The sequence below is a fragment of the Botryllus schlosseri genome, chromosome 16 (assembly GCF_051294905.1).
Source record: "Botryllus schlosseri isolate E-star chromosome 16, Bs_hap1, whole genome shotgun sequence".
NCBI classification, from domain to species: Eukaryota; Metazoa; Chordata; class Ascidiacea; order Stolidobranchia; family Styelidae; genus Botryllus; species Botryllus schlosseri.
Window position 1 is genome coordinate 20,703,061 of NC_137251.1, and position 26,784 is coordinate 20,729,844.

The window sequence follows — 26,784 nt, forward strand, 5'->3', positions numbered from 1 at the left end:
TTTTATCAAGATGACGTCACAATGGCGTTTTCCAACGTAAACAAGTAACTTAAGACTTGAAGTGTGGTAACTAATAGCGTTGGGACCCCGGGAAATCCCGATCCCGGGATCCCGGGATTTGAAGCAATCCCGATCCCGGGATTGGTCCCGATGAAATCCCGGGATTTGTGAACAGCATCTACCAAGGCTTATGTAGCGCCATATTGCTTATTTTGGTAATAAAGCAGTGTCACAAACTCGGCTAATTGTCTAGAACAGTGGCCTCAAACACGCGGCCCGCCAGAACTGTTTTTGCGGCCCACGTCGGCGTTTTGACTTATCAAGCGTTCGACAATATTAAACTCGAAAATTTCAGATATCGGATTTGAGAACTCGAAATTTCATTCTGAAACCACTCCAAAAACCTGAATCGCTATCACACATCAAACGTCCACTAGCTTCTAAATTATAACGCGACAGCTTTTACGATGACACGATGCATTTGTCGTCTCGCATGGTTTCTAACTGTCTACATAACCCCTTATGTCGCCAAATTATGCCAAGCACAACAATATTTTTAAAAAATATTGAAAAATATGACTTTTTCGTGGCAACCGTGAATATTACAATAGTGTATTACATTTTCACAATGTGTATGGAATGCCAATCTGCAAGGTCCGACAAAAAAGGCGTACTGGGAAATACATATTATACCACTATTTGATTCTGCTGCCCGCCGCGTCATCAAAAACTATGAAATTGGCCCGCGAGCAAATAGGAGTTTGGGACCCCTGATCTAAACGATGATATTCTTGATGCTCTTATGTTTTGCGTCAATTCAATGTCACCAGGACTAAATGTTATTTGTGTAACTTTTATGTGTATTTTACTACTTTTCTAATCCCGGGAAATCCCTGGATTGAGGAGCGAAAATCCCGGGAATGCCGATCCCGGGATTTCAAATTTGATCCCGAAGTCCTAACCCTAGTGGTAACTGCGTAAACGGCGTACGGAACAAAGATTCAACACTGTTCAATGTTCATGTTCGCACTAGACCTGACTAATTATCTGCAGAAATGGAAATGACTATAACTCGAGAGATAGCGTAAGCCAAATTGGAAAGGTCAACGAGTTCGGACAGATACGCAATTGTTATCTCATAGATTGGGCCTGTCATATTGAAATCAAAACATCATTCTGAAGAACTAAGGATAACAGCCTCGGAAATTCGGTCTCGGTACAGCATAGGAGATTTTGGCCTTGAAACTGGAGACTGTAACACGACACATACGGCTTTATTACTGTCTATAGGTCTGCGGCGAATTCGCCTTTGGAAAATATATTACCGAATAAATACGTGGATGAAAGCCTTAAACTTAGTACACTGTTACATGACATCATCGAGAAGTGGCCTCATGGCCCTTTTCGGTGTGGTACACTGTCAAAATTAATGCGAACAGACCAACACCGAATTTTGCGTAAAATTTACTGAGGAATAGGCTGATCAAGTGATCAGCTGTTAGCCGCCATCGAAAACGAAATAGCTATCGCGCTTGACAGGGGGTTGTAAGCAAATGGCTTGAAGGCCACAATTTCACGGTGAAATTGGCATTGGAGAATATAATATCAAAGTAAATATTTGAATGCAAACTGAGAATGATATCATCATCTCAGTTAACGTTACCGCAGATACACAGGCTTTTGCGTGAAATCCGCAATGCGTTGTAGGCTAAAGTGTCAGATCGCAGCACATCTCTACCATACTCGACCATGATAACGAAATTACTGCCCTAATCATTGAGTGTCAACCTTGAGACTTGGCACAGCATTCGATACTAAAATCAAGACATACCGTGCAAAAGCTTATGACGGATCTAGGTAAGGAGCATCGTTAAAATCAATAGAGACCAATACCGGCTTTGCGTATAATCTGTTAGCGATAAATGACGAGTCAGCTCTCACTCGAATTAGGAAACGAAATTACCACTAACACAGTTCAGCGACAAACTTAAAACTTGGCACAGCGTTCGATACTAACATTAAGACTTACCGTGCCAAATGTCATAACCGATCTCAGTATTGAACATCGTCAAAATCAATGGATACCGCACCGGCTTTTGAGTAAAATATGTTTGCGATACATGACGGATCAGCACACACTCAACTTCGGAAACGGAATTACTATCCCAAACTTTAAGTAGAGACCCTGAAACTTGGGGCAGTGTTAAATACCACCATGACGACATGACATACCAAGTTTCAAGAGTTTTCATGGTGTGAAACACCATCAAAATCGACCTATACCAGCAAAGGTCGACTAAACGCATATGACGGTAACCGAGTTCAGCTATAGATACGATTGTTACATCACACCTTAGGGGCACAGAGCTATTGTGCCCCGGTTGCTCGGTAATTTTATGAATAGGAGAGAGTAAATCACCGTTTCTTTATTGTGCGCGGCTTTGAGAGAATAGACAGTGAAAGCTTGTTATGAGCGCTACCGGGGCACGCCCCGGCTAGGCATTCGCAAAGCGAAAACACAGAAGAGAATTCGATTTTCGCAGAGACTTCGCTATATATGGGCATTTACAAGCGAAAGGACAAGAAGAATACGATTTTCGCTGTGATTTCAGTATATATAGATTGGTGTGCGTCTATAAATGGTAAAGAATTGTTATTGAACAGAATTATAGGTGGGGCAATGCCCCAGTTGCCCTATAGGACGAGCCGCCACTGAAATTACGCCATACACTTTTCAATTACCGTGCCTCATCTCCAATTTAATCTTTGGAGTGCAAAATAAGTAAGTCAAGAAATACGAAATACAATGCATTACAGGCTATACATTAAAATTAGTACTTCACCATATAGGCGAATATACGATTCATAATTGTTTACAAATTGCGAATAATGATACAGGACGAGTGGCCACTATTGCTTGACACAAATTCACACTATTGCTTTAAAAGGGTCACATATAAACACCATAAAACAGAGCCTAATACCTCGGTTTGCAAGCATTATGTTATTTCGATATCTCAGCTCAACGTGGATTTTTTCTAACAAAATTACATTCGAACTTTAATATACAATGCGTCAAGACTGCTGACTACAACCATACACTTTTGGTAAATATCATTTATAGTAATATTTGGATACTCCTAATCCATAATGATGAGCTCCTCGTACTATACAGACATGTTCTATTCATTTCCGAAATAATCTCAGTTTCAAATCTTCCACTTATTACGACATTCTGACACTGGTCAACAACATCTTTACAATTAATACAATTGATCTCGCTCGCATGATGCTTCTACTGTCAAAACACGTGGTTCATTTAATAGCATTACATTATTATTTGAAGTTTCGACTTTAAACTTCTAATATCCCCTAACACTATCCTATTCTCGAATCCAAAAAGAATTACCTTCCTATGTCTAGATCCGCGCTAATAAAATAATGACGGCGACTAACGTATTATCCTATATCTAATGTGTGACGATCAACATCTGGCCATATGTCCAGGCTTCCGGTATTTAAATTCAGCTAACTTCCTCATCGCATCACTCGGCCATTTAACTTGGTGATGTGTTTTCTAGTTTATGATGTCATCAACCTCGTCCTAATTTCACTATTGGTTTTAACAAACAAAAAAGATTCATATAAACCTTGTTGCATCGTTATTCAACATTTTGAACAGTCCGTAGATTTTGATAATAATCCGTGATATATCAAAACATACACAAAAGTCCGTATTTTAAATAGCCCCAGGTAGCCATAGTTGTTATGCATTCATCAGCGTAACTAAATCCTAGAATTACGAGTCCCTAATTGTGGATCTTTTGGTTATAATAACTGTGATTCCACGGTTTTTCCCGCTTCTATATACCGACTCGTTGTATGTCAGTCTTTATTCTACTTGCGCCACATTATAGTTCGCCTGCAAATCATATTATACATCGATATTTATAAGTATTCAAATCACTAATTTGTAACAATTTATATAAATTCACTCGTTTGATTTTATAGAATTACTATCGTTTAATATTAACACCTTTATTTCCCATTCTGCTTCAAAAGCAGACAGGTTATTGTAATTTCCACCCGGTAAAAAGCAGTGTGCCCATTAATAATTTCCGTTTATGATACGGCGGGTTTTGCCTGAGCGCCGGGACGAAATACCGTTGACTTACGGCAGATCGTGCACAAGCTCCGATTTATTACCTATAACCATTTGGTTACCGGCATGTGACATCAATGTTCACATGCTGCTTCATTTGTCCAACGACGCTGTCACCTTCAAAGGCCTTGAGTATTGTTCAGCTTTCAAATTTGAAAACTATATGCAATCACTAAAAAAACTGGTAAGATCAGGTAAAAGTCGATTGACTCAAATCATCAAACGCTCTAGTGAAATGACATCCCATGATGTTAGAGATGAATTATCAAACCAATGTTTGATATCTAAGGCAAAACCTAATAATGCATACATACTTAGGGATGGATCTTGTGCAGAAATTGAAGAAATAATGTCGGGTAAAGGGAAACATCAAAAGTTGTTGTGCCGTATTTTTTCGTTACCAGCTCCACTTATTATGACACCTTGCTCCTCGAAAATTATCGGCAGCGTCAAGGTGGAAGTGAAGCGCGGCAAGCTTGCTTACATTACTCCTGACAAATTAGCTTGCAGGGCAATATTGATTGAACATGGTCAGAGGCATTTTGTTTTTTTAGCCATTCTTCATGAACATATTGCCCATTGAATGTCCGATCCTTTTCTTTGCTATACATGGTCATTATGTTGATTTTAGGCCCCTGATATATTCTCAGTTTGATATATCTTCCTGTTCAATATGTATGTAACGTTTTATATCAAGGTGAAATATAGCCCAATATGATATAACTGAAGGAGGGACAACTGTTTTTAGCAATCTGTATTTGCAGTGTATGTAATTGGTATTTGTTTCCAGCATAACTCGTACAGTCTATCAACGCACCAATCTGATTTTATATTACAATGGCTTATGCTATCGCGGAGTTTACAGGCAGCAAGTCAGCTGCTATCATTTCCATGGCCATGGGTTGAAAAGTAGTAATAAATGTAAGTGTATCATGTTCAAATGATTACTTATCAAAACAATATATGAGCAATTAAACACATGCCTTGTAATTCCAGGAGACGCTGCACTGTTATTTCCCAAAGAACAAAGCAACCGAAAAGGCAAGGAAGTGTGTAACTCCGCAGCTGAACAAAAAATGGCCATTGTTTCCCATCAAGATTTTACGAGATGAAACAGGTTTGATCCTTTCAATATTTTGTCAAGACTTGCAACAAAAATAAATGATCTTAGATGATTGAAAAGCTGCCCAACGAATGCTAGCAAAATCGGAGTACACCAGTAATTTGGACTCCGCTTCCGATACTGACAGTCACAGAAGAATGCGACCTCCAAAAAGTCTCTATGAATCGTCAGTCGAGTCCTCCCTCGGTATGTTAATTTGATGAATGGTGGTTGTTTCCATTTATTGCTAGTAATCAGCTGCTTGAATTATCGTGCATCCTGTTTATTAAGATCACATGTGAATTTGTTCGTAGTGTGCGCAAGTTTTTGACGTAATCGTAATAGCTGTTCGATGTAGGTAAAGTGGACTGAATATAATTCTACCCGACACAAGGCCAAAGCTAGGATAATATCAATACTTAACAAGAATTTCAACAGTTTTTTGTTGTAATTGTTTAGTAACTCATGCATGCAGTTAATAAGCATGGCTCTTCTAACTGCTGAGTGTAAGCATTGTATTTTCCCAATATGTTTATGAAAATAATCGAAATCATTTTGCAATAGATGATGAAATCTGCAGAAATCTTTCCTTGAATACTCCACCTTCCAAAAAGTTACCGAAGAATGATGCGAACAAATGTTTTGTTGAAACTGGTTGTTTCTTAACGCTCAGAATATCTGGAATCAAATGTACTAAATGAATTTTTCAACAGATGAACAAACTACAAGTGTTTCAAGAACTAATGTTGACAGCAATGCTAGTGAAGTCACAGTAGTTGGTATGTAATAAACGCTAGAGCATTTTCTAACATGTCATGTAGTGTAACCGCTTGTCTTCCAGATAATGAAGGTGCAATCAGCCCCAAAATATCAACAGAAGACAGCTTCTCACATAACAGAGACAGTCGATTTGGCCCGATCGGTATGTAATTGCCCTTCTGATTATCAAGAATCGTCATCCGACAATAATGTTATTTTTTGCAGCACGCGTTCAAGATCCCTTGGAACAAATCCAAGAGACTTTGACCAGAATGGAGCCGATGATGCTGGAAATGCTGCAGAGCATAAGAAGCAAAAGAACCAACAAACATAAATCGCAATTAATTGCAGAATATATTATTCCAGCGCCAATAGCCGGTAAAGAGGATTTAAAGTAGGCTTACCATATTTCGGAAATGAAAAAAGAGGACACTTTTTGAGAAATTTCAGTCAAGCATAACTGGAGAAGAATTCTCAAAAACAGGTAAATTTCACCCGCTTCATGATCGGTTGACTAAAAAAAAAAAAGGTCATCACTTCCACTCAGAGCTCAAAAACACGTTTTTCACTCCACATTACCAGGTGGATGACTAAAAAAAAAAAAAAAAAAAAAAAAAAAGGTCTTCTTTTCGCTCAGAGCTGAAATCACCACTTTTCCCTCCGAAATACCCGCCGGAGCTTCACTTCTGCGCTAATTTGCGGCATATCACTCGCAATTTCCTCTAAATCTGACCTAAATTTTCAAAAAAGAGGACAAAATCTCAAAAAAAGGACAAAAGGGCGTCCTCCGAGGACACTTTCAAAAAAGTCAAAAAAGAGGACAAATCCTCTTAAAAGAGGACGTATGGTAAGCCTAATTTAAAGCAGTTTGATAAAAGATTGCTGGAGAACAAAGATTTTGCAAGCGATGCTGTATTATCAACTACGTTCATTCTTTGCTTATAAAGTTTCTGATGGTATTGCCTAGCAGTGGTTCCCAACCTTTTTCGGTGTCAGGGCCAAATTTAGAATTTCATAGTACGTTTGGAGCCAGACTTGGACAACTAGGTAATTCTAAATTAGAGCGAAATGCCAGTAATCTAATTCTAATCTAATTTGTGAAATGTGTCTATCTTCTAATCTAATTTGTGAAATGTTCCTCTGCTATAATTCTAATCTAATTTATTGTTTTCCTGAAAATGCCTCGTCCGCGGCATTTTGCAGCGAGTTAACAAGAATATCCATCTCGCGCAGGGAAATCTATAGTGCCACTGCCAAGACGACATGGCATTACTTACAGTACACTGTACGTACGTTCATAGTAGTAATTTTGATGAATAATCACCATGCGTTAGTACAACGACGAAGCCGTTTCTGCTAGTGCGGAATAGTGTTGTTGGGCACAGGTGAATAGCTTATTTTGAAAAAAACAACAATAATTTGAAACTGACATCAATTTCAGCATTCAACCGTCGGCCACGTGTTGCACATCTATCCGTAGATAAGTTATTATTACCTATATCGATAGCTACTGTTCGGTCAACTGGAAAATTACACGGCACATAGCATTGAAATAGCAGTGACGTAACGTTAGCAGTCTTCTCGCAAATTTTCTGCAATCCTAGTTAAAACTCCAAGACTCAAAGCAAGAGGCTTGGATGCATGATGATGCATTTTTGTTTTACTTCTAACCCAATTCCTGGTTTTCCTGTAAATGCTACTATAGGCCTATTGTGTGAAACGAGCCAAGCTTGCTGTACGGTACAGACATTTGCTATTCTCATGTCCATAATAAGAATGGACCATGATTTGGAACTTGATGCGATGTCCAAGTTTTGTCGAATTTAGTCATTTTAATCTAATTTTTATACAAACTGTAGCTATAATTCTAATTTAAATCTAATTTGCAGACAACTGCTGTGTAGCTATAATCCTTATTCTGCTCTGATTCGGAAATATATCTAACTGTAATTCCAATCTAATCAGGAAAAGCTAAAATATTTCTCGCTGTCCAAGTCTTTTTGTGAAGTCCTTGCCGGGTATGATCGTTGCACTTGAATAATTCTGTTTGTATATTATGATTTCGGATAGCTTGATTCAGCTCAGTTGAAGGCGACGCAATTGGCCAATCTGTCAGATCCATCATGAAAAAGGTCGCTACTACCCGTGTGTGGAGCAGTTACAGCCGTGTTGGAAAATGTGGGAAAGAGGCTTTTAACGAGCTCGCGTTGTACAAGATCATATATAGTGGGCAACATTTATGTTTACCTTCGAACCTATCTATATGTGTTCAGTAGCCTACCTTACACCCCATGTAAATGTTGAGCTAGCTCAGTGGTTCTCAAACTTGTTTGACACGCTACCTTGACAATAGCTAAAATTTTCGCCACCACCCCTTTATCGTCATATCAAAAATATTAAAACGAGCAGCCAGAATATTAGCGACCCCATCACATTGTTTGGCGACATGCAGGGTGTTCTGGCTACACTACATTACCAGCCTGAACTATCCCGTCTACAGCAGGACTGCCGTGTGTGCGCAGCGTGTGCGAATGTTATGTTATATTGGCATGAGACTGACATAGGGAAGCTCATTTCAAGGCCAAAAAACATCGAATATCTCGATGGGCATCGCGCCTGCCCTGTGATGCTTTCACACCTCTCAGTTTGAGAACCACTGAGGATTTACACTAAATATGAATACTTTTGTGATTTGTTAATAGTACCAGTAATGTTCGTGATATCGCTTTTTAAGGAGCTTGTAAAAAGATCCATGGTGAGGCTCTGACCGAAAAATCTTACATTCATGTTGTCATGGAGGCGCTGCTCCACTTCCCTCATCAGAAAGGCGGATGTCAATGGAAGGTATGATTTCCATATGCATACTTGACATGGTCCATGGACTACAGAGATGTTACAGCTCTTAGGCTTGACTAGTATTCATTCAAGTACGGCAGGCCCGCCGGCTTTGAGTGGCCCGCGAGGCAATTCTCGAAATTAGTTATAATATCAACAACAAATAAATTACCCAGGTAATTTATCGTTAACTTGCAAGACCAACCGCAAATTTGATTAGCCTCACCGCGGACTTAGGCTGTTGATGACTAAAATATCAGTTCCAACGTGTTGGCGTAGCCAGGAGCCATCTTCGTAGATCTTCGTATATGACCATAAAGTAGAATATCTCGTGACAGATTTATTTGTCTTGATATTTTTTAGCGCTGCGCTTGATTTATTGCTTTTAGTTTTGGTGTCTCCTGAAACGTCTTATTTACGGAATTGATATTAGCTATGTTGGCAATTATGCGAGAACGTGTCGTCCGACATGCGACTTCGCGTCTGCACTCGCGAAAAGAGCGTCGGCGATGAAACCTTTGCACAAAGTGATAGACGCGCTTTCACTGAACTCTTCGATATTGATATGTCCAAGCGTTGATTAATCATGTCCTGGCCAAATGAACCCAGCGGTTTACAGCGTCGACTCACAATATATGCAACTAACAATGTTTTGACCTAATTCTTTCATTAACTTGAATAATATTTTTGCGCGACTAGGACATGTTTTCATGACATAATTGTTAACGATTTTGATGTGTGGTAATATGAGTCCTTTTTTACCGTTACCTATAATCCGGTTCGCTCCTATCGAACGACTTAAAAAGGACATCAACATTCAAGTGGTCCGCGCAATGGTTCGGAAATCTCATGTGGCCCATTGGCCGAAAATGTTGGCCACCCCTGATGTACGGTATCAATAAATTTTTGTCAATCATTGTTCAACCGATTAACCAATTCAGTGTCATGGTTCAATTATTCAAATGTGATACGATGTAATGTTATTCAACAGAATGTTATGTAATTTAACATTGCAAGTCTATTATGGTTAGTGCAGGGGTGGCCAACCTTTTTCGGAAGTCTATTATGGTTTGTGCAGGGGTGGCCAACCTTTTTCAAATTTTTTCAAAGTTCATGAAAGAATTCGGTCAATGAAATAATGTTAGTTGCATATATGTGGGTCGCCGCTGTATACCGCTGGGCTCATTTGGCCAGGACATGATTAATCAACGGTTGGACATATCAACATCGAAGAGTTCAGTGAAAGCGCGTCTATCACTTTGTGCAAAGGTTTCATCGCCGACGATATTTTCGCGAGTGCAGACGCGATGTCGGACGACATGTTCTCGCATAATTGCCAATATAGCTAATATCAATTCCGTAAATTAGACGTTTCGGGAAGAGGCACCAATACTGAAAGCAAGAAATCGGTTGGCAATAAATCGAGCGCAGCGCTAAAAAACATCAAGACGAATAAATCTCTTACGAGATATTCTAATTTATGGTAATATACAAAGATCTACGAAATGTGCTCCTGGCTACGTCAATATGTCGGAACTGCCATTTTAGTAATCAACAGCCTAAAGTCTGCGGTGAGGCTAATCAAATTTTCGGTTGGTCTTGCAAGTTAACGATAAATTACCTGGGTAGTTTATTTGTTGTTGATATTATAACTAATTTCGAGAATTGCCTCGCGGGCCACTGAAAACCTTCTTGCGAGCCACATTTTTCCGGCCCTGGGTTAGTGCCGGATTCACAGTGTACCCAGTCTTGGGGCAGAGACAATAAAGTTGGGTGATCTATCTAGTCAATCATCGCATTCCTCAGAATTTAACAACCCAGGATTTAAAAAAAACGGTTGATTTAGCAAACCTGAGCAAACTACAGATAACTAGTTATCTATAAACCGACTGTACAGAGTACAATGCCTAACATTCGTACTCGCTAATATATCCAATAGTGACCGTAACAATCGTCTCCTAACAGTCATAGGTGATGACTTCACTCACCAATCAGCCAATTATGCACAGTTGCACACACAACTGCAGAGCGATGTATCTATATTCTGTAAACACTTTTGTCGCCATATAACAGGCCAGCCCACCCGTGACCCGCGAGGTTTTGAGTGGCCAGCGAAATTCTTGAAATTAGTTATATTTCGTAAAAATTATTACCAATGTAATTTATTGTGAATTCGCCGATCAGCAATTTCATTTGCTTGAGCGAGAAATTTAGGATGTCAATGACTAAAATATCAGTGCTGACGTACTAACGAAGCCAGGATTTTTTGTGCGCAGCTTAGATTTTGTGTGCGCAGAGCACCGCACATTTGCGGGAGGGAACATTACTTGTAAGCGCCTTAACCGAAAGTGTAGATGTTTATACGTCCAAGTGCTGAAGACTCCTGTCCTTGCCAAATAATCCCAAGGTTTTATAGAGGCTACCACAATATATGCAAATAGCACTGCTTTTCGCCGAATTCATTAATTAACTTTGAAGAAATTTTGCGCTTAGCTTGGTCAAGACATAAATGCTCATTGCACATTGACTTTTCACACTTACTGATTTAGATGCATAGTACCAGTGTGGGGATCACGTCATTGCCCTAGAGTCACAAGTCATTTAGAGTCGTTGCAGATTTTGACTCGAGTCAAGTCAATCGATTTTCAGAGGTGACTCGACTCAAGTCAAGTCACGATTCAAGTCAAATTGAATTTGCGAAGTATGAGTGATTAAGATGCAAAGTCATTCCATTTTGCTGGGTAAAAGACGGATTAATCGGTCATTTATCTTCAATCAAATATTATAAAGTTAAATATAAATGTAAAAGGCGTTGTAGAACTGCTAATAGCATATGTGAGTAACTTTATAACTACACGCTATGGTCTATTATCAGCCAAAATAGAGGATCGAATACGAAGCCTCGAGAAGTTGCAATAAATTGATATGGTACAATATACTACCCACCCGTGAGAATAGAGACGCATAAACTATATTCGTTCGATTTAAATTATACAAGAGGGTTGGTAAAAGATAGCACCGCACAATTTAAGCACTGTGCTGTCTGAGAAACAAATATACGTTGCTAACAGAATAAACTACTACGACGACGACAACGCAAGCATAAGCTGTGACCGTTTCGTTTGCGGTCAATTAAATTATTATGTAAGAATGAAGGATCAGTGAAAGGTGCGATCAGTGAATGGCTGTTTGCTCTCACAAGTGACACCGGCATATCGCCAAAAATCCGAACGCACAAAAGATATAGGGTTATTTAATTGACACCGTTTACTTGATTACTTGAAATTGACTCATAAATTTTGCTCCGAGTCACGAGTCAATCCACATATCTGGAGCACCGAGTCAAGTCATTTTTGCAAAGAGACTCGAGTCAAGTCGAGTCATACGAAAGAGTTGACTTTAGTCTGACTCGAGTCAAGTCAAGAGTCGAGTCATCCCAACACTGAGTAGTACTAAGAACTATCTAAACAGGATCGAGCATGTCTTTAACATTCAATGTTGTTGTTTCTCTGTAGGGTTCTATGGGGAAAAAGGCAGAATGCAGCTTCTTGTCCTCGTCGTCAGAAGATGAATAAGACACTCAGTTGGCTTTTGGACCTTGATTATTTTTTCATTCGTTTCGTTCTATTATTTTTTCATTCGTTTCGTTCTGAGTTTCTTTGACAGTTTTCTATATGAATTATAAGTTCATCAAATGCAATGTGTAGTGTGATACGTGTATGTGTCCGCAGCCAGCCTCAGGTATGCCTAGATATGGGAATACAGTGATGTTAGTATGTCAGGATGTTTTTTTTTGACCATCGATTGTACGTTCTAAAGCATTGTAGATACAGAGTTTTATCTACGTTTTATTAACGATCCCGATTTGCGTTAAGAACGCGTTAAAACGCGTCGACACAAAAACCCACTTAAAACTAACCTGCCAGTCTTTAATATGAACTAAATAAAAACGTTTTTTTCTACCTCAATAGGCTGTTTCGTGTTTGCTGGGATGTTGCCATAAACCAGGGGTCGGCAACCTTTTGCTCGTCGCGGGCCAAATTTCAGGTGCACAATATTTTGGCGGGCCGGACAGGAATTTTTCTTAATACTATAGTTAACAGTCACGTCGGTATATTACCCCACAATGCTGCAATCTCAATCATACAAATCACAAAAAGAGCAAAACACATGTATTTACACTTCAACAACGCAGGATAAATGTGACACTTGGCGCAGCTTGCTTTGTGATAGATTTCCAACTCCTGGCAACAAGTCAGATGAAGCTAGAATCAGGCCATATTCAGAATGTGCGTTGGGATACGTGATCTTAGCTTGCTCTTCGTGAATTTCATTGTTAACAGCTATTGTTCACATGCGCACGTGCTACCAAAAGTCGATGCTATTTCTTTTGCATTGTTGGTCAAGCTGGGATGAAGACCCATTTCAAGAACGTACTCTTTGTCAAAGTCAATCAGCGATATGCTCTTTGTATGAAATTTGTCATTCAATTCAACTGCATGGCATTTCAAATGGGCGCATTTGAAATTTTCTGGCAATGATATTGGCGCCCACATTAACCGGAGTACTGGGTAGTCAGAATTTATTTCGTACAGAACGAATGTCGGAAAAGCGGATGGAAATTCATTAATTAAATTTGGTATATCGCAGTTCCAAATGTATAGTGCTGGTACTAGGATGTACTCTCCTCCAGTATAGGAAAGTGAGCTTATTTAGTTGTTTCCCCCTGAAGTTGCAAATTCAGTTTGTTTAGATGTGACGTTAAATGTTCTACGAAAGCAAGATTAGATACCCATTTTCGATGACAAGATTATGAGTCGGCGATGTTTGTATTTTCAAGGAAAGTTGCTATTTCATTTCTCAGTTCATACACTCGAATGCAAGCATCTCGACGTAACAAAGCATGTACCCGTTTTGCCAGTGACACTTGCACCCGGCGGGTTTTCCCAAGACACAGAAAACTTCAGAAGAACGCATATTGCTTGGAATGCCGAACAGCTTCTTGTAGTTGAAGTGCTATATGTTCCGTTGTTCTTGTGTTTGAAATATACGTGACAAAGCTATGCTTATTGGGGTAGGCCTATCTTTACTATTGCTTTTGGGTCTGCATTAGTGGAACATATTGCATACACGCTTTTCGCGTGCGCCTTGTCAGGAGTTAGCGACACCAGAGATGCCACTAAGATATTTTGGAAAAACCCAGATTTGGACGTTAAAAAAACCCAGAAAAACCCAGATCCTCTATTTCACTCAAATTTCTATGATATAGCTGTAAAACAGTGACTGAGAGTCATCAATGACAGTTATACGGACATAGAAGAAGTTTTAGCCCTTGATATTGATATCCCAACGGCTCATTTCCATACTATAATATGGATGTTGCTCAGTTTAATGAGCAAATTCATCGAAATATGATGTTTTCCTCTCGACACATTGCTACCAGGCATTCGGTATGGGGGGGGGGGTCAATATGTAGTGTTTTACATATTTGTAATGTTAGTAACAATGCTAATCCCCATCTATCGCGAGACGCGAGGATGATTGTAGGGTAGTTCTAGTGACTGCGAGCTGACCAGATAGATTGAAATTAGCTTTCGATTCATTAAACCTGGGACAAACACTTTTATCTGGGATATTTAGTCGAAAAAGAAACTGCCAAATCATGAAATTAAGAGTACATTTGCATTTAACAAACCCCTCTCACTCTGAATAACTTGCCCAGTTGCCCAAAATGTCTCTCTTTGAGTGTCCCCGTTGAAAGTAAATATACTCTGATGTGAACATGGTAAATTAGTTATAGATCAACAATTGGTCTTTCCATGTGCATAAATTGCATACTTTACAGCAGCAGTTACATAATACATACTATTTACTGACACACAACGAATTTGTTGCAGCGCTACCGGTAGCATTCAAGTCCTAAATCAGAGTTGCCCTGTGAACATGACTTTCTGCGACCTAGTAGTCAGTATTCAATGAAACTCTCTATCGCATCACGCCAAGACCTCTCATTTTAATAGTAAATGGGTCTCTTTGGACTCTGCCATTTCAATCACAGTGGAATTCGTCGACATTAGAAGATCTTACTAATCTAATAATCAATTTTTCGCCGTAAAATTGACCTGACAAACATGATGTTGAAAAAAACCCAGATTTCAAGCACAAAAACCCAGAAACCCAGGTGATGCTCGAAAAACCCAGATCTTGGTGGAAAAACCCAGGAGTGGCATCTCTGAGCGACACAAGAAGAGCTTACTGAAATATAGACATAGGAAAACCAAATTGGCAAAATATGACGTAACAATGCAATAATAAAAAGGATCGCTAACAGCTGTACCGGTACTCCGGTAGTCATAACAAAATGACAAAAGAAAATCAAATCATACAAAACACAGACAATTAGCGGTATTTTATTTAATATTTTAGGATTGCATAGATAGGCCTACTCTTTGTGCTTGTTATTGTGCCGTTAACTCTTTGATGGGGGCACACGGGGGATCTTTGAGGTGATGGATTCTGCTGTGGTGAATGTGGTTCTGATAGCAATATTCAAGTTCAGTACCCCCAGTAACATTTGAGGTATCTCTGCGTTTCTCTGAGAGCTATTAAGGTGATTAACATTTAAAAAGTGGTATTCTGCGACTCACGCAGCAGCCTGATTCTAAAATCGGAATATGACGAACCCGGACCAGTACGGGGCTCGTTGACTTTCGGACCAAAAACTCTTTTTCTCCGTAACGCTGTACTGAGTTTGGTCCGAAAGTGAACGAGCCCCGTAGGTGCGTGAATTACATGTTCCGGAATCATCATCCGTAAGTGGAAGAAAACATTATAAATTTTGACATTTTTCGAAGCAGTGCTGCATTGCAGATTGGAACTCATTACGAAACGGCGGGCCGTATTCTTGTGGTAACTAATCATTTCGTCGCGGGCCGGACGATTTCGCTTGGCGGGCCGGATCCGGCCCGCGGGCCGTAGGTTGCCGACCCTTGCCATAAACAATGGAATTGTCATCATAGTTATGTAGGGTTACCATACGGAGGCTCAAGCGGGTAATTCAAAGTCGATTGTCAGTGCCGACTTTTTGTTTTAGTCAACACCACCAAATTTAAGTAAAAATATGGTAATTCTGGAGTCGTCACTTTCATTCAACACCAAAAGTTTTCCAGCAAAAAATAGCAATATCGGCTGTCAGTCTTGATTAACTAACTTTCCTGAATTGGTAAAGTTGTCCTCCTTTTTCGATTCCGTAATATGGTAATCCTATAGTAATGACTGTTGGTTTGGTTGGTTTGTGGTATTCATGGTGTTTGTCGACTACTATGGTCATTTACACCAGGCCGATATTCTTTTTATTTTCCGTAACTGCCGACTTATAGCACGGCCCACCTCTAGGCTTTTGTAAGACACCGCTGACGCGGATGATGTGGCGAGGAGGAGCCTAGGTAAACCTCCAACACTTAGGTATCGGAATTCGGAAGTCGACCTCGGTCGGACTCGAACCCGCACCCATTGGTGTTGCAGCCGCGGATTATACCACTGCGCTATCTCGCCACGACAGTAATGACTGTTCGAATACGCTTAATAAAATGCATGAAATGCCATATTTGTAAGTTTTTAATTGGATTTGTATTCTGCAGTACTGCATAAAGCAAAGATGTGTGGCAGCGGACAGATAGGTTGGGGTGGAAGGTCTGTCCCCCATATAGGGTGGAGGGTATTACCCCATATAGGGCGGAAGGTAGTCCCCCGTATAGGGTATTCCTCCATATAGGGTGGAAGGTAATCCTCATATAGGGGGAGGGTATTCCGCCATATAGGGTGGAGAGTATTTCCACCATGACGGGGGGGGGGGGAGGTGGAGTTATATTCCACCAGAAATGGTCAAAATGGTGAACCACTTTTAATGGAGGAAATCTCCACCTTTTAGATTTACGGTATACATTGATCATTTTACACCAGGCCGATACTCTTTATTTTTGTTTCCTTATTAACCGACTGGTAGCACGGCTCACTTCTAGGCTTTTTGTAAGACACCGCTTACGCGGATCACTTGGCGAGGGGGAGCCAGATAATGCGAGAGAGGTTGAAAGATATTCTCGAGAATACAAGATATCAGTTACGGATGAACATTATGAAATTTGAGACGTAGAACACAAGGCCTTAAAAGACTATTTAAGCTCCACTATGTTGTGCCCCATTAACACAATACCATATGCTAGGATGTGTTGAATCACTTTAACCCATAGCCATGGCGTGAAAGAACAATTTTGTTCCTGAGAGTGTCGTGTACCTGATTTAAAGTCTGCTTTTTGTCGGAAATCTAATAATTATACTTATTTGCACGCATAAATTTACACATATCATCCTGTTAGGTTCAAAATCCCTAGGAATCTTAGAACTCAAAACTAACGCAGATGAGTTTAGTTTTGGCTTTCGAATCGTCAGACTGTATCCATGCAATTATTGTCCACCAAATACTCGGATAGTATGCATAATTCAATGTACTGACTGGATTCAATCTGTAGCGATATTACGTTGCCTTCTACCGACAAGATTTTGATCATGTCATGTATATGTAACATTGATGTCTTGACATATACGATGATTAGTTAAATCATGTCACACGATTTGTGCACATCATTTCAACAGGAGATTAATTGTACGCCTCTTATATTTATCGGATGATGACCTCATAGTTTGTACGAATAAGGTAAATATTTGTTGGGTACATTTCGTAATTATCGAATCGCGGTGGTCAGCAATATCAAACTTAATTATAATCTTATCATGATATTAGACACTTGCTGGACACTCCTCGGGTTGCATGTTGGTACTCGTTCTCCACGACACACAATGGACGGCCAAGCCATGATAGCTCTTGTGTACATTTTTCATACTCATGTCGTGAAAATGACAGTGCACTTTTAACGAAAATCGTGTGTTTCGTCAATATTGACCCTTGCTTCCAGCGCTTTGGAGTCGGAGCTGGAGCAAGGAGACGGAGCCCCGGATCCGTGTATTTTCAGTGGAGCCAGGGCTGGAGCTGGAGCTCTACACAAAATTCAAGTGGAACAGGAGACGGAGCAGGAAACGGAGCGAGAGCCGGTTGTTTCAACGGTAGCTCTGGCCCCGATGTATTTCATAAGATTATTGTGCTTTTACCAATGATTGAATTCACATAATTGAACGATAATCGTTGACAAGACCAAGATTGTTGCCTCGTTTGCATCACATTTTCTAACTAACCAGTATACCTCTGTTCATACATAACCACCAAACCTGGGAAGGCTGGATTTGCCGCGTTTACTTCGTAATTACTTTATTATGGGTATGCCCGCAATTTTGTTTTCAGCGCAAGAACGATGAACAATTGTGTGGTTCGACAAATAATGTAATATATGCATGTCACAAAAAGGATTGGTGCCGAATAAGCATTGCTTATGTGAGCTGAACAATTTATCTAATTAGTATTGACCAGAGTTGGAACAATTACAATGTTTTAATTCAATTACAATTATAATTACAATTACTTCCTTGCATGCTTCAATTACATTACAATTACAATTACTCAGTGCTAAAAATATCATATTACAATTACAATTACCATTACTGTTAAATATGTAATTAATTACAATTATAATTACAATTACAATTACTTTTAAACAGGTAATTGATCACTAAAGAGGTGTTCTTTGACAACCGTAGCGACGTAATTAGCAACAATATCAAGCTATTCATGTTTCATTCCTGATATGTAGAATACCCTTTAATTGAAAAAAAAACTCGAACATATTCGAACTATCCCTAATCATGAATACTGAAAACTACATGCACAGAAAAATGTTTCCAGCGACTGTTAAGAACCAAAGGTTTGAGCGACTAACAGCGAATAGGCTACAGGACAGTCAACGAAATGTAATCAAACGATTAGGCTACTCAGAGCTGAGTCAGGATAATGAAATGTAATTGGTAATAAGGATGATACCAATAAGGATGATACCGATAAGGTGCGTAAAATGAAAATAAATGCAAAAGGAAAGGAAAGAACGTCCTGATAACTATAAGAATTACAACATTTTTGTTCGCATTTACATTTTCACTTGCTCGGAAACTGTTAGATTGCATTTGTTGAACATTAGGGTGCGAAAAGTTTCTGGCCCCAGTAAATTTGGTCAAGATTGGAGGTAAGATTGGGATAACAAATGCGTGATCAAGTTTGATGTAGCCTTGGTTGAAAACTTTAATTTTTTTGCTATTGTTGCAACAAGCCTCGGTACTGGTCAGAGATTTAAAAAGACTTTGACCGTGGTGTAGGAAATGGTTCAGCACAGGTGTCAGAAGAGTTTATTTGCTGTTAATCCATTTTTGAAATGTTATGATTTAGTTTAGCCCACTGGTTCTCTAACTTTTTGAAACACGCCCCCCTTTATGACAGTGAATATTTCGTGCCCCTCCCCGCCCCCTTATCGTCATAGCACACAACGAAACCAGAAAGTTAGAAACCCTTGCATGTAGTTTGATGGTATGGAAGGTTATGACTGTTGATGAGAGAATTCTCTAATACGAAATTCAGACTATACACCGAGCAATAACCATAATACGGAGGTGAATCGGGCCAAGCGCGGAAAAGATTTCAGTTCACTGGAGCGTCGCGCCCCTTTCAGATGCTTTCCCGCCAGTTTGAGAACCATTGTTTTAGCCTATATTGTAATTCACTGAGTTTTCTGTTGCTACTGAAGTATGGGAAACAGTTTAGCGTGACTGAATAATCTAGTTATAACGCAGCACGCATAGAACACCGATGTAAATAGGCTAATTATTACATGTGGTGACTATTTCCTAAGGCCTTAGGGCCCCTCGTCGTCAACCTGGTTCGTACCAGATTTTAATTTGTGCGACGAATAAATGATTGATTTAATTAATATTCTATGCTGTGATTGTCAGGTTTCCATGAAAATGTAATTGAGATTGTAGTTGAGCAATATTTTGATCAAATTACAATTACAACTGCAATTACACAAAATAGAAATGCTTGAATTACAATTAGAATTATAATTACATGAAAAAATATAATTAATTACATTCAGCTCAATTACAAATTACAATTGATCAAACTCTGGTAATGACACGAATATACAAGCGACGCCAGAAAATTACAACCTGTGACCTTGCTAAACATTTCGATTTGGAGGCGCGCATGCCGCTCGCCAAGACGCATCGTCTCAATTCTGAATTGGATGAGTAAATACACGACCTTTGTTGATATGTGTCGTTTATACCTGCGAATTGAAATTCATTCCAGCGCATGATCGTTTACTCTAGTAACGATTTGCTTACGTAAGTAGGAAAATGCATCGAAGCAGCCCAGATCGCTATTCTAGTACGCATACAATTGGCGTGATGCGAGCTGGTCAATGCGATGCCTGAACGCTGCTCTGGTGTTGAATAAAATAGGGCAATTAGTGATTTGTTGCGCGATTTCAAATTAGTGGACATCAATTTGGTGTTTTCATTCTTGATGGCTTGGTACACTCGTATTGTTGAATTGCCGCGTTATGTCTAGGGCTAGGCAAAATCGAGTACCTGAGTGATTCGATTCTGAATCACTTAATATGCTTTGAATAGAGTCGAGTAATCGAGTATCACTCATTATGACGTCATAACAGAATGTAATATGTCAAAGTTCAAATATATGCCTTTTATGCCACCACAATGAATATAATGCCTGTTTTCCATCAGATCAAAGATACTTTGGTATTTTTTCGACCATACCGATTTCATTGCACTTGATGACAATTTTGTGAGATGAGCATGATTTCAGAAATGTGCTATTTCCAATAACGTTCGTAGCTTTGTACTTTATGTTACTTTATGCCAATCAAGGTTTCGAGGCTTCAGCAGTGAAAATTAGTATCAAAACTAATTCTTGGTAATAAATTAACTTTCAGTGCCGAGGAGCTTATGATGTCAGTACTCGAAAAAATTGTATTTTACTACTCGACTCGAGTCATTAAAATTAATGCTCGAATCATTGTGCCCAGCCCTAGTTATGTCCCTTGCAATCTTGCAGTGTAATTTGTTACTGGCGTGTACGTACAGTGTACGGTGTTGCATTAAGTTCTCGAATATTGATGCAATACCCGATTCTCAGTGGCACTGATTCTAAGTTTATTCGATTCGTTTGAAGGGGAACCTATATTCCACTAATCTTGATCGACGACGTACGGACTGGTAACGGGGGCACCAATATCGAATTTCAAAACATTGGTAAAAAGTTTATTTCTGCTGATAAGGTCGCGACATACGCTAATTTCTGCAGCTACAGATGAACAAATCGCACCATTTCAAGATCAATTTAGACTGTGTGGCTTGATATTAACGAGCGCAGTGCCGGTATTGAAACGTCGCGTCACTGTTTTAACGCTGTACAATGTGTGCCTGTGCGTCGGAGATGAGCATCGGAACGGATTCGGATAGGATTTTGCGCAATTTTAAGACGGTCGGATTGTATTGGATTATTGGATATTTATAGTTCTGACAAGACGTGACGTGATCTCATGCCAAAAGAAAAAAAGTGTCAGCTCGACAATCAAACTCCAAAGGTAAACATGTTCTGAGAAGACTGGTCACACTCTAAAGTTGTTCTGCATAAGTTTCAAGAAAAGATATATCAGCTAACCCTAACCTATAAACTACCCGCAGCTCTGCAGGATTATTCGAAAAAGTCATTCGATTCGGATTTTCGGATTCTGGGCGGTATTATTCGGATTCGCATGGATTTTTGGTTGAAATTGTTACGATTCGGACGGATAGTTCCGAGAGACTCGAGCCGTCGGACGGATTCGGATTCTCAGAAAGAAATATCCGCTCATCACAGCTGTACAATGTACAGCAGTGGTTCTCAACCGCCGGTCCGCGGACCGGTGCCGGTCCGCGACGACATTCCTGCCGGTCCGCCAGGTATATTACAATGTTTTACTTTAAATCCAAGATGCAATGTTGAAGGCTTGTCCATTGATAAAATAAATAAAACGTCAAATTTTAAACTGATTCAGAACTTCGTGAGGTAACATTAGGGCTGGACACATGTTCGATTTGACTTAAAGTTCAAGACGTTTCATTTGACTACATGCGAGCGACAAGTACAGTACTGGAATGAGCTAATTCATCGCTAAACAGCGCAGTTTGCGCGATCATTCGTTTTCGATTCATTCATTTTGTGCAGGACCGTAACCGGGGCACCCCAAACCGCCCAATTAAAGAGGGGCCGAGTTTGAGAAGAGCTCAAAATTATTATGCAAATGTACATAAATAATAGCGTATTTTATTGAAACTTTTTCCAACATTTTTCAATTTCTTTTCGTGCTTTGCGAGATTTAGTGTCTCTAAATGTTATGCTTATTAGGTGCCCTTCTCCGAGAAATACGCATGATTTATAGAAATAGGCATTTCGGCGTCAGCCATTATCGCGCCAGGACGTACCAACACATAATGAAGTTCAGGCTAACATGGGACTCCGATTAGTGCGACAGCGAGAAAAGCGATTTAGTCATGAATGATCGAACATTTTCGCTGTTGGCGCGATTAAGCTACATAAACTCTCTGCTTACACTTAGTAGAATGAATGTGCTCACAAGTACAGGTGAAAACATCCGCCCGAGGCCCAACTGTAAGGTCTGGGGGCGTGGGGGCCCCTGGAAGTTTGGCTTATCGCTCTATGGGGGCCGAAAACCAACGTTTTGGGGGAGGGCTGACGAAGTGCTTTTTCGGCACGGATTGGCGGATGGCCGGTATAGTTGCTGTAAGGTGTTTTCTTGCGGCACGTATTGTATTCGTAGTTGCCAGAGTAACCTATTCGTGCGGTGGCAGTGGGCAATGAACAAGGTAGCACGACAAGATGCTTGGTTAGACGCCGAGACGCTTCTTCTCTCGATATTGTCGAAGAGAAGAATATTCAAGTTGGCGTGGTCGGTTAAACCCACGGCCTTCGGCGCGAAAGACTGTAAACGACTCAGCAGACTGACTGCGACTACCTTAAAATCACATGGATGCCATCATGAAGATAATTAATTACGATCAAAACCCTTTAAATATCACTCTCTAGCACCATACCATTGCAAAAAACGGTTGCATATTTTACATTTTGGCTTCATTTCAATTTTGAAAGTTCACCGGTCCGCCAAGACATTTTTTGAAATTTTACCGGTCCGCGAGGTGAAAAAGGTTGAGAACCACTGATGAACAGTACATGCAATGGCATGGAGTAAAGCGCGTACTCGTGCGGATATGACGTCATCGACAGACGGCACGAAGTAATTATGTCCCATCATAGGACTTTGCATACCCCCACAAAATGGCAGTTCCTTGCGACGGCTACGACCGAACCATAGTTGCCGGAGCAGTGGTTATCAATGAGCTCTGGAGCTGGAGCTAATTCATGATAAATGAGAGATCAGCAGCTGGAACTTGAGCAGTGTGAAATTTGCAACTTCTCCAAAGCCATATTTCCTTCTGGTGTAAAATCAGGTAAATACCAAGCCCTTTCTGTATCAAATGTTAATTTCCTATTCTTCAATAGGTGAAAGTGAATTCAATACATCTATTCTTATGAAGATATATCCCAAAGGTGAAGAGGCTTCTATTGTGTACAACCCTAAGAAATCACAAAAAGGTGATACACGTAAGCATAATCTACACTCTTGGGTTGGGATATATATATATATATCCACAGGATTGGTATATTTCGGGTTGCCTTTAAAACAAAAATCAATTTAAAACAAACAGGTTTAAAACAAGGCTCTTGCTTGAAACATGTTTTTATTGTTTTTTAGGCCTATACGTCACGAATATTCAATAGTGACGTCATAGTTGATTGACATTGAAAATTGACAATATACGGTAAATATAGCTCCTTTGACGAAATATCTGTACCATAGCTGTTGAACCGACTAATTTAGGGTTCCAACCACTCCATATCGATATACGCCGGCTATATCGGGTGACAATCGTCCACACGCTCATAGTACATGTTTTCTGGAAACTATTTACACAATTATGGTATAATTTACAACTTGAAAAAAAAAAATTTTGCTTTTTTAAAGACCCTTGTTTAAAACACTGTTTAAAACATGTTTTACGCAATCATTTGTTTTTAATGCCACCCCAGGTGCATTGAACTCATGTTCAGCCATTGGAGGCTGCGTAAGCAAAATATAGTACTCGAAACTAGCGTTTACTTGATTTTCAGCCCACGCCGTGGTGGAAATCAGATAAATGCATCTATTCCCAACCTTGGATTTACGGTGTGAACGTTATGCTACGCACAGTAACCACAATCGCGCCCGAAATGTATTTAAGAGACTGTGAACTTGTGACTGGACTTCTTAACGAGATGGACGCTTTTAGACATTAAACATTACAACGGTTGCCCATGATCATTCAATACCTGCGATACTAGTGCTTATTCGACATTTATCAACCGAATACCCAGAATACAATATTACAGCATTTTCGCTGCATGTTACGAAAGCAATATACGACACACGCAAAGACTGCGTCCGTTATTGATATATCATTGGCTCATATCACATACTTGAAATTTGTTCAGTTGTAATTCGTTACCTCGGTAAATTTATCCTGTTAGGACTTATGATTCAAACTGTTTGATGATATTTCGTTGGATATAAAGCGTAGCTTATTTATTCGTTGAGGCGATTGGAATCCAATATTCCAAAAAGATAATATAAAAGCTCGCATCGTCATAAACACCCATCATCGAATAGCGTTATTATACGATTGCGTAATATTAGATTACACACATCCTTCTTCTCTAAAGAAGACCACATTCATCAATGATATCGTTTAGTAGCCCTACTTCGATTTTAGTAAACTAAATTCCAAGTGGGACTTCTCTTGTCTTGACAAATACCCTCAATGATATTGATATATTCAGCACGAGAATAAAATTTCTGGGATTTTTAATCCGTGACAGGATTATCAGGAAACAGCCAGCCACACAATAAAGCGCTGAAGCATAAATATACTCTTAATGAGTATTTACCCCTTCTACAAGTACGGTCTTCTCAGGACAACAGTCGAGGCAAATATCAAAATACGACGGGCATGATGAAACTTGCACGTTAACCCTTTCTAATCGGCCGGCCTACTGACCAAAATTTTACTGCATCCACAAAAAAGACGATAAAATGTCATCCATATGGTTTAAATCGACGCTCAATATATTGCCGTAAACCTGGAGTAGCCGCCTAGCGGTCTGAGATACTTTTACGGCTCAGACGCCAGAGGGAATAGCGGTGTGCGAGAAAATGTCCTAGATTTCTTGAAAATAAAATACAATTTTGTTCTTCTATATCTCCTGACGTCATACTTAGGCCCTCTCTTGGTATATGACCACCTGATTGCGTTTTGAATGAATCTCTACGTTCCAACGAGACATTACACGCTACTATAGCGCTTCATAGCCCAGCGCTACGATCTTGGAAAGGTAGACATGATAGCACGAATCACGCGGCCGCCGCCGATGAGTAATCGATTACGTAATCACGAAATCTCGCGGAAGGCAATTCACTTCCAATTCTACATAACATAGTAACTATTTTATATATCTCCATGCTATTGAAGTGGTATCAACCCCAGTGGCTTGTTATATGTAACTTGCAACTGCATAACGGATTCGTAAGTATACACATATTGGCTTATTCGACACTGCCCAGTGCCCATATACGCTCGAGAAGTCATTTCATGAGATACATTATTGCTTTATTTCACATCAATTTGAACTGTATTCTACATGGCTAATGTTCCATGTATGATCAACAGTAGTCATAGAAGCTAACAGTAACTTCGTGTGCCATCTAAACCAGTGGTTCTCAACCTTTTTCACCTCGCGGACCGGCAAAATTTCGAAAAATACTTGACGGACCGGTCTACTTTCAAAATTGGAAACCAACCGAAAAGTTAAAGTATGCGGCCGTTTTTATTGCAAGTATATATGGTGCTGTAGAGTGACATTTTGAGGGGTTCGACCGAAATTGATGATGTTCATGAACCATGATGGCATCCATGTGATTTTACGGTAGTGAGTCTGCTGAGTCGAAGTAAAATTGCCTTGCCCAGATACATGTGCTACCGCCGAGAGTCTTTTACAGTCTTTCGCACCGTAGGCCATGGATGTAACCGACCACGCCTACGGGAATAATATTCTTCTCTTCGACAATATCGAGAGAAGAAGTGTTACTGAGTCGAACCAAGCACCTTGTCGTGCTACCTTGCTCAATGCTTATTCCCAACTACACCAGACGTAGGCTATTCTTGCTACTACAGATACAATGCGCCGCACGAAAACACCTGACCACTGATATACCTGGCCAGCTACAAAACCGGGGCCGCAAAACCACTTCGTCAGCCAACCCCCCAAAAAATGTTGGTATTATTCCTCCTACAGTTAGATGGATTTTTTCACCAGTACTTGCGAACACATCCATTCTACTCCGTGTGTGCAGAGAGTATATGTAGCCTAATCGCGCGAAGCGCGGAAAGTTTTTATTATTCATGACCGAATCGGTCAATAATATTATTAATTGCGTATATATTGCTCTAATATTTTTTTAATCCTTTCAGAATTATCAGATTTTCCGGTACAGCTGAGTGAGGCGTTGTCTTGGAAAATTTAAGACACGTCATCAATATCAAACATATTCGGTGGGCGTGTTGGAATATTTACTTTGTTGTATGTCATTATTTCGTGACGTACTGTCTGTTATATATAGTGAATCGACATTGATATCGGCCAATCGCACTAAACTATAATAGGCACACAATTCCAAATTAGTATTTCTTCACTGGAAAATAACTGTTCTCTGTGAGACGGTATTTGTCTTGTGGGGTACAGATTGTCAGGACA

At 39.8% G+C, this 26,784-nt stretch overlaps 1 protein-coding gene and 2 long non-coding RNA genes across 5 annotated transcripts in view; all 3 read left to right on the plus strand.

The window, feature by feature from the left end:
* Positions 1 to 26,784, plus strand: part of LOC145459390 (uncharacterized) — a 117,628-nt gene that overhangs the window by 50,924 nt on the left and 39,920 nt on the right. The gene's annotated exons all lie outside the window — the stretch shown is intronic.
* LOC145459457 (uncharacterized) lies at positions 4,244 to 6,725 on the plus strand. The gene is made up of 6 exons (XM_080338092.1): positions 4,244 to 5,279; positions 5,334 to 5,471; positions 5,829 to 5,918; positions 5,978 to 6,043; positions 6,106 to 6,186; positions 6,249 to 6,725. Exons 2-6 carry the CDS (start codon positions 5,357 to 5,359, stop codon positions 6,419 to 6,421), a joined length of 525 nt encoding a protein of 174 aa, XP_080194218.1. The 5' UTR covers positions 4,244 to 5,279; positions 5,334 to 5,356; the 3' UTR covers positions 6,422 to 6,725.
* Positions 8,095 to 12,463, plus strand: LOC145459324 (uncharacterized). The gene is made up of 3 exons (XR_013921349.1): positions 8,095 to 8,249; positions 8,758 to 8,867; positions 12,374 to 12,463. It is a non-coding gene; the product is annotated as an uncharacterized LOC145459324 (long non-coding RNA).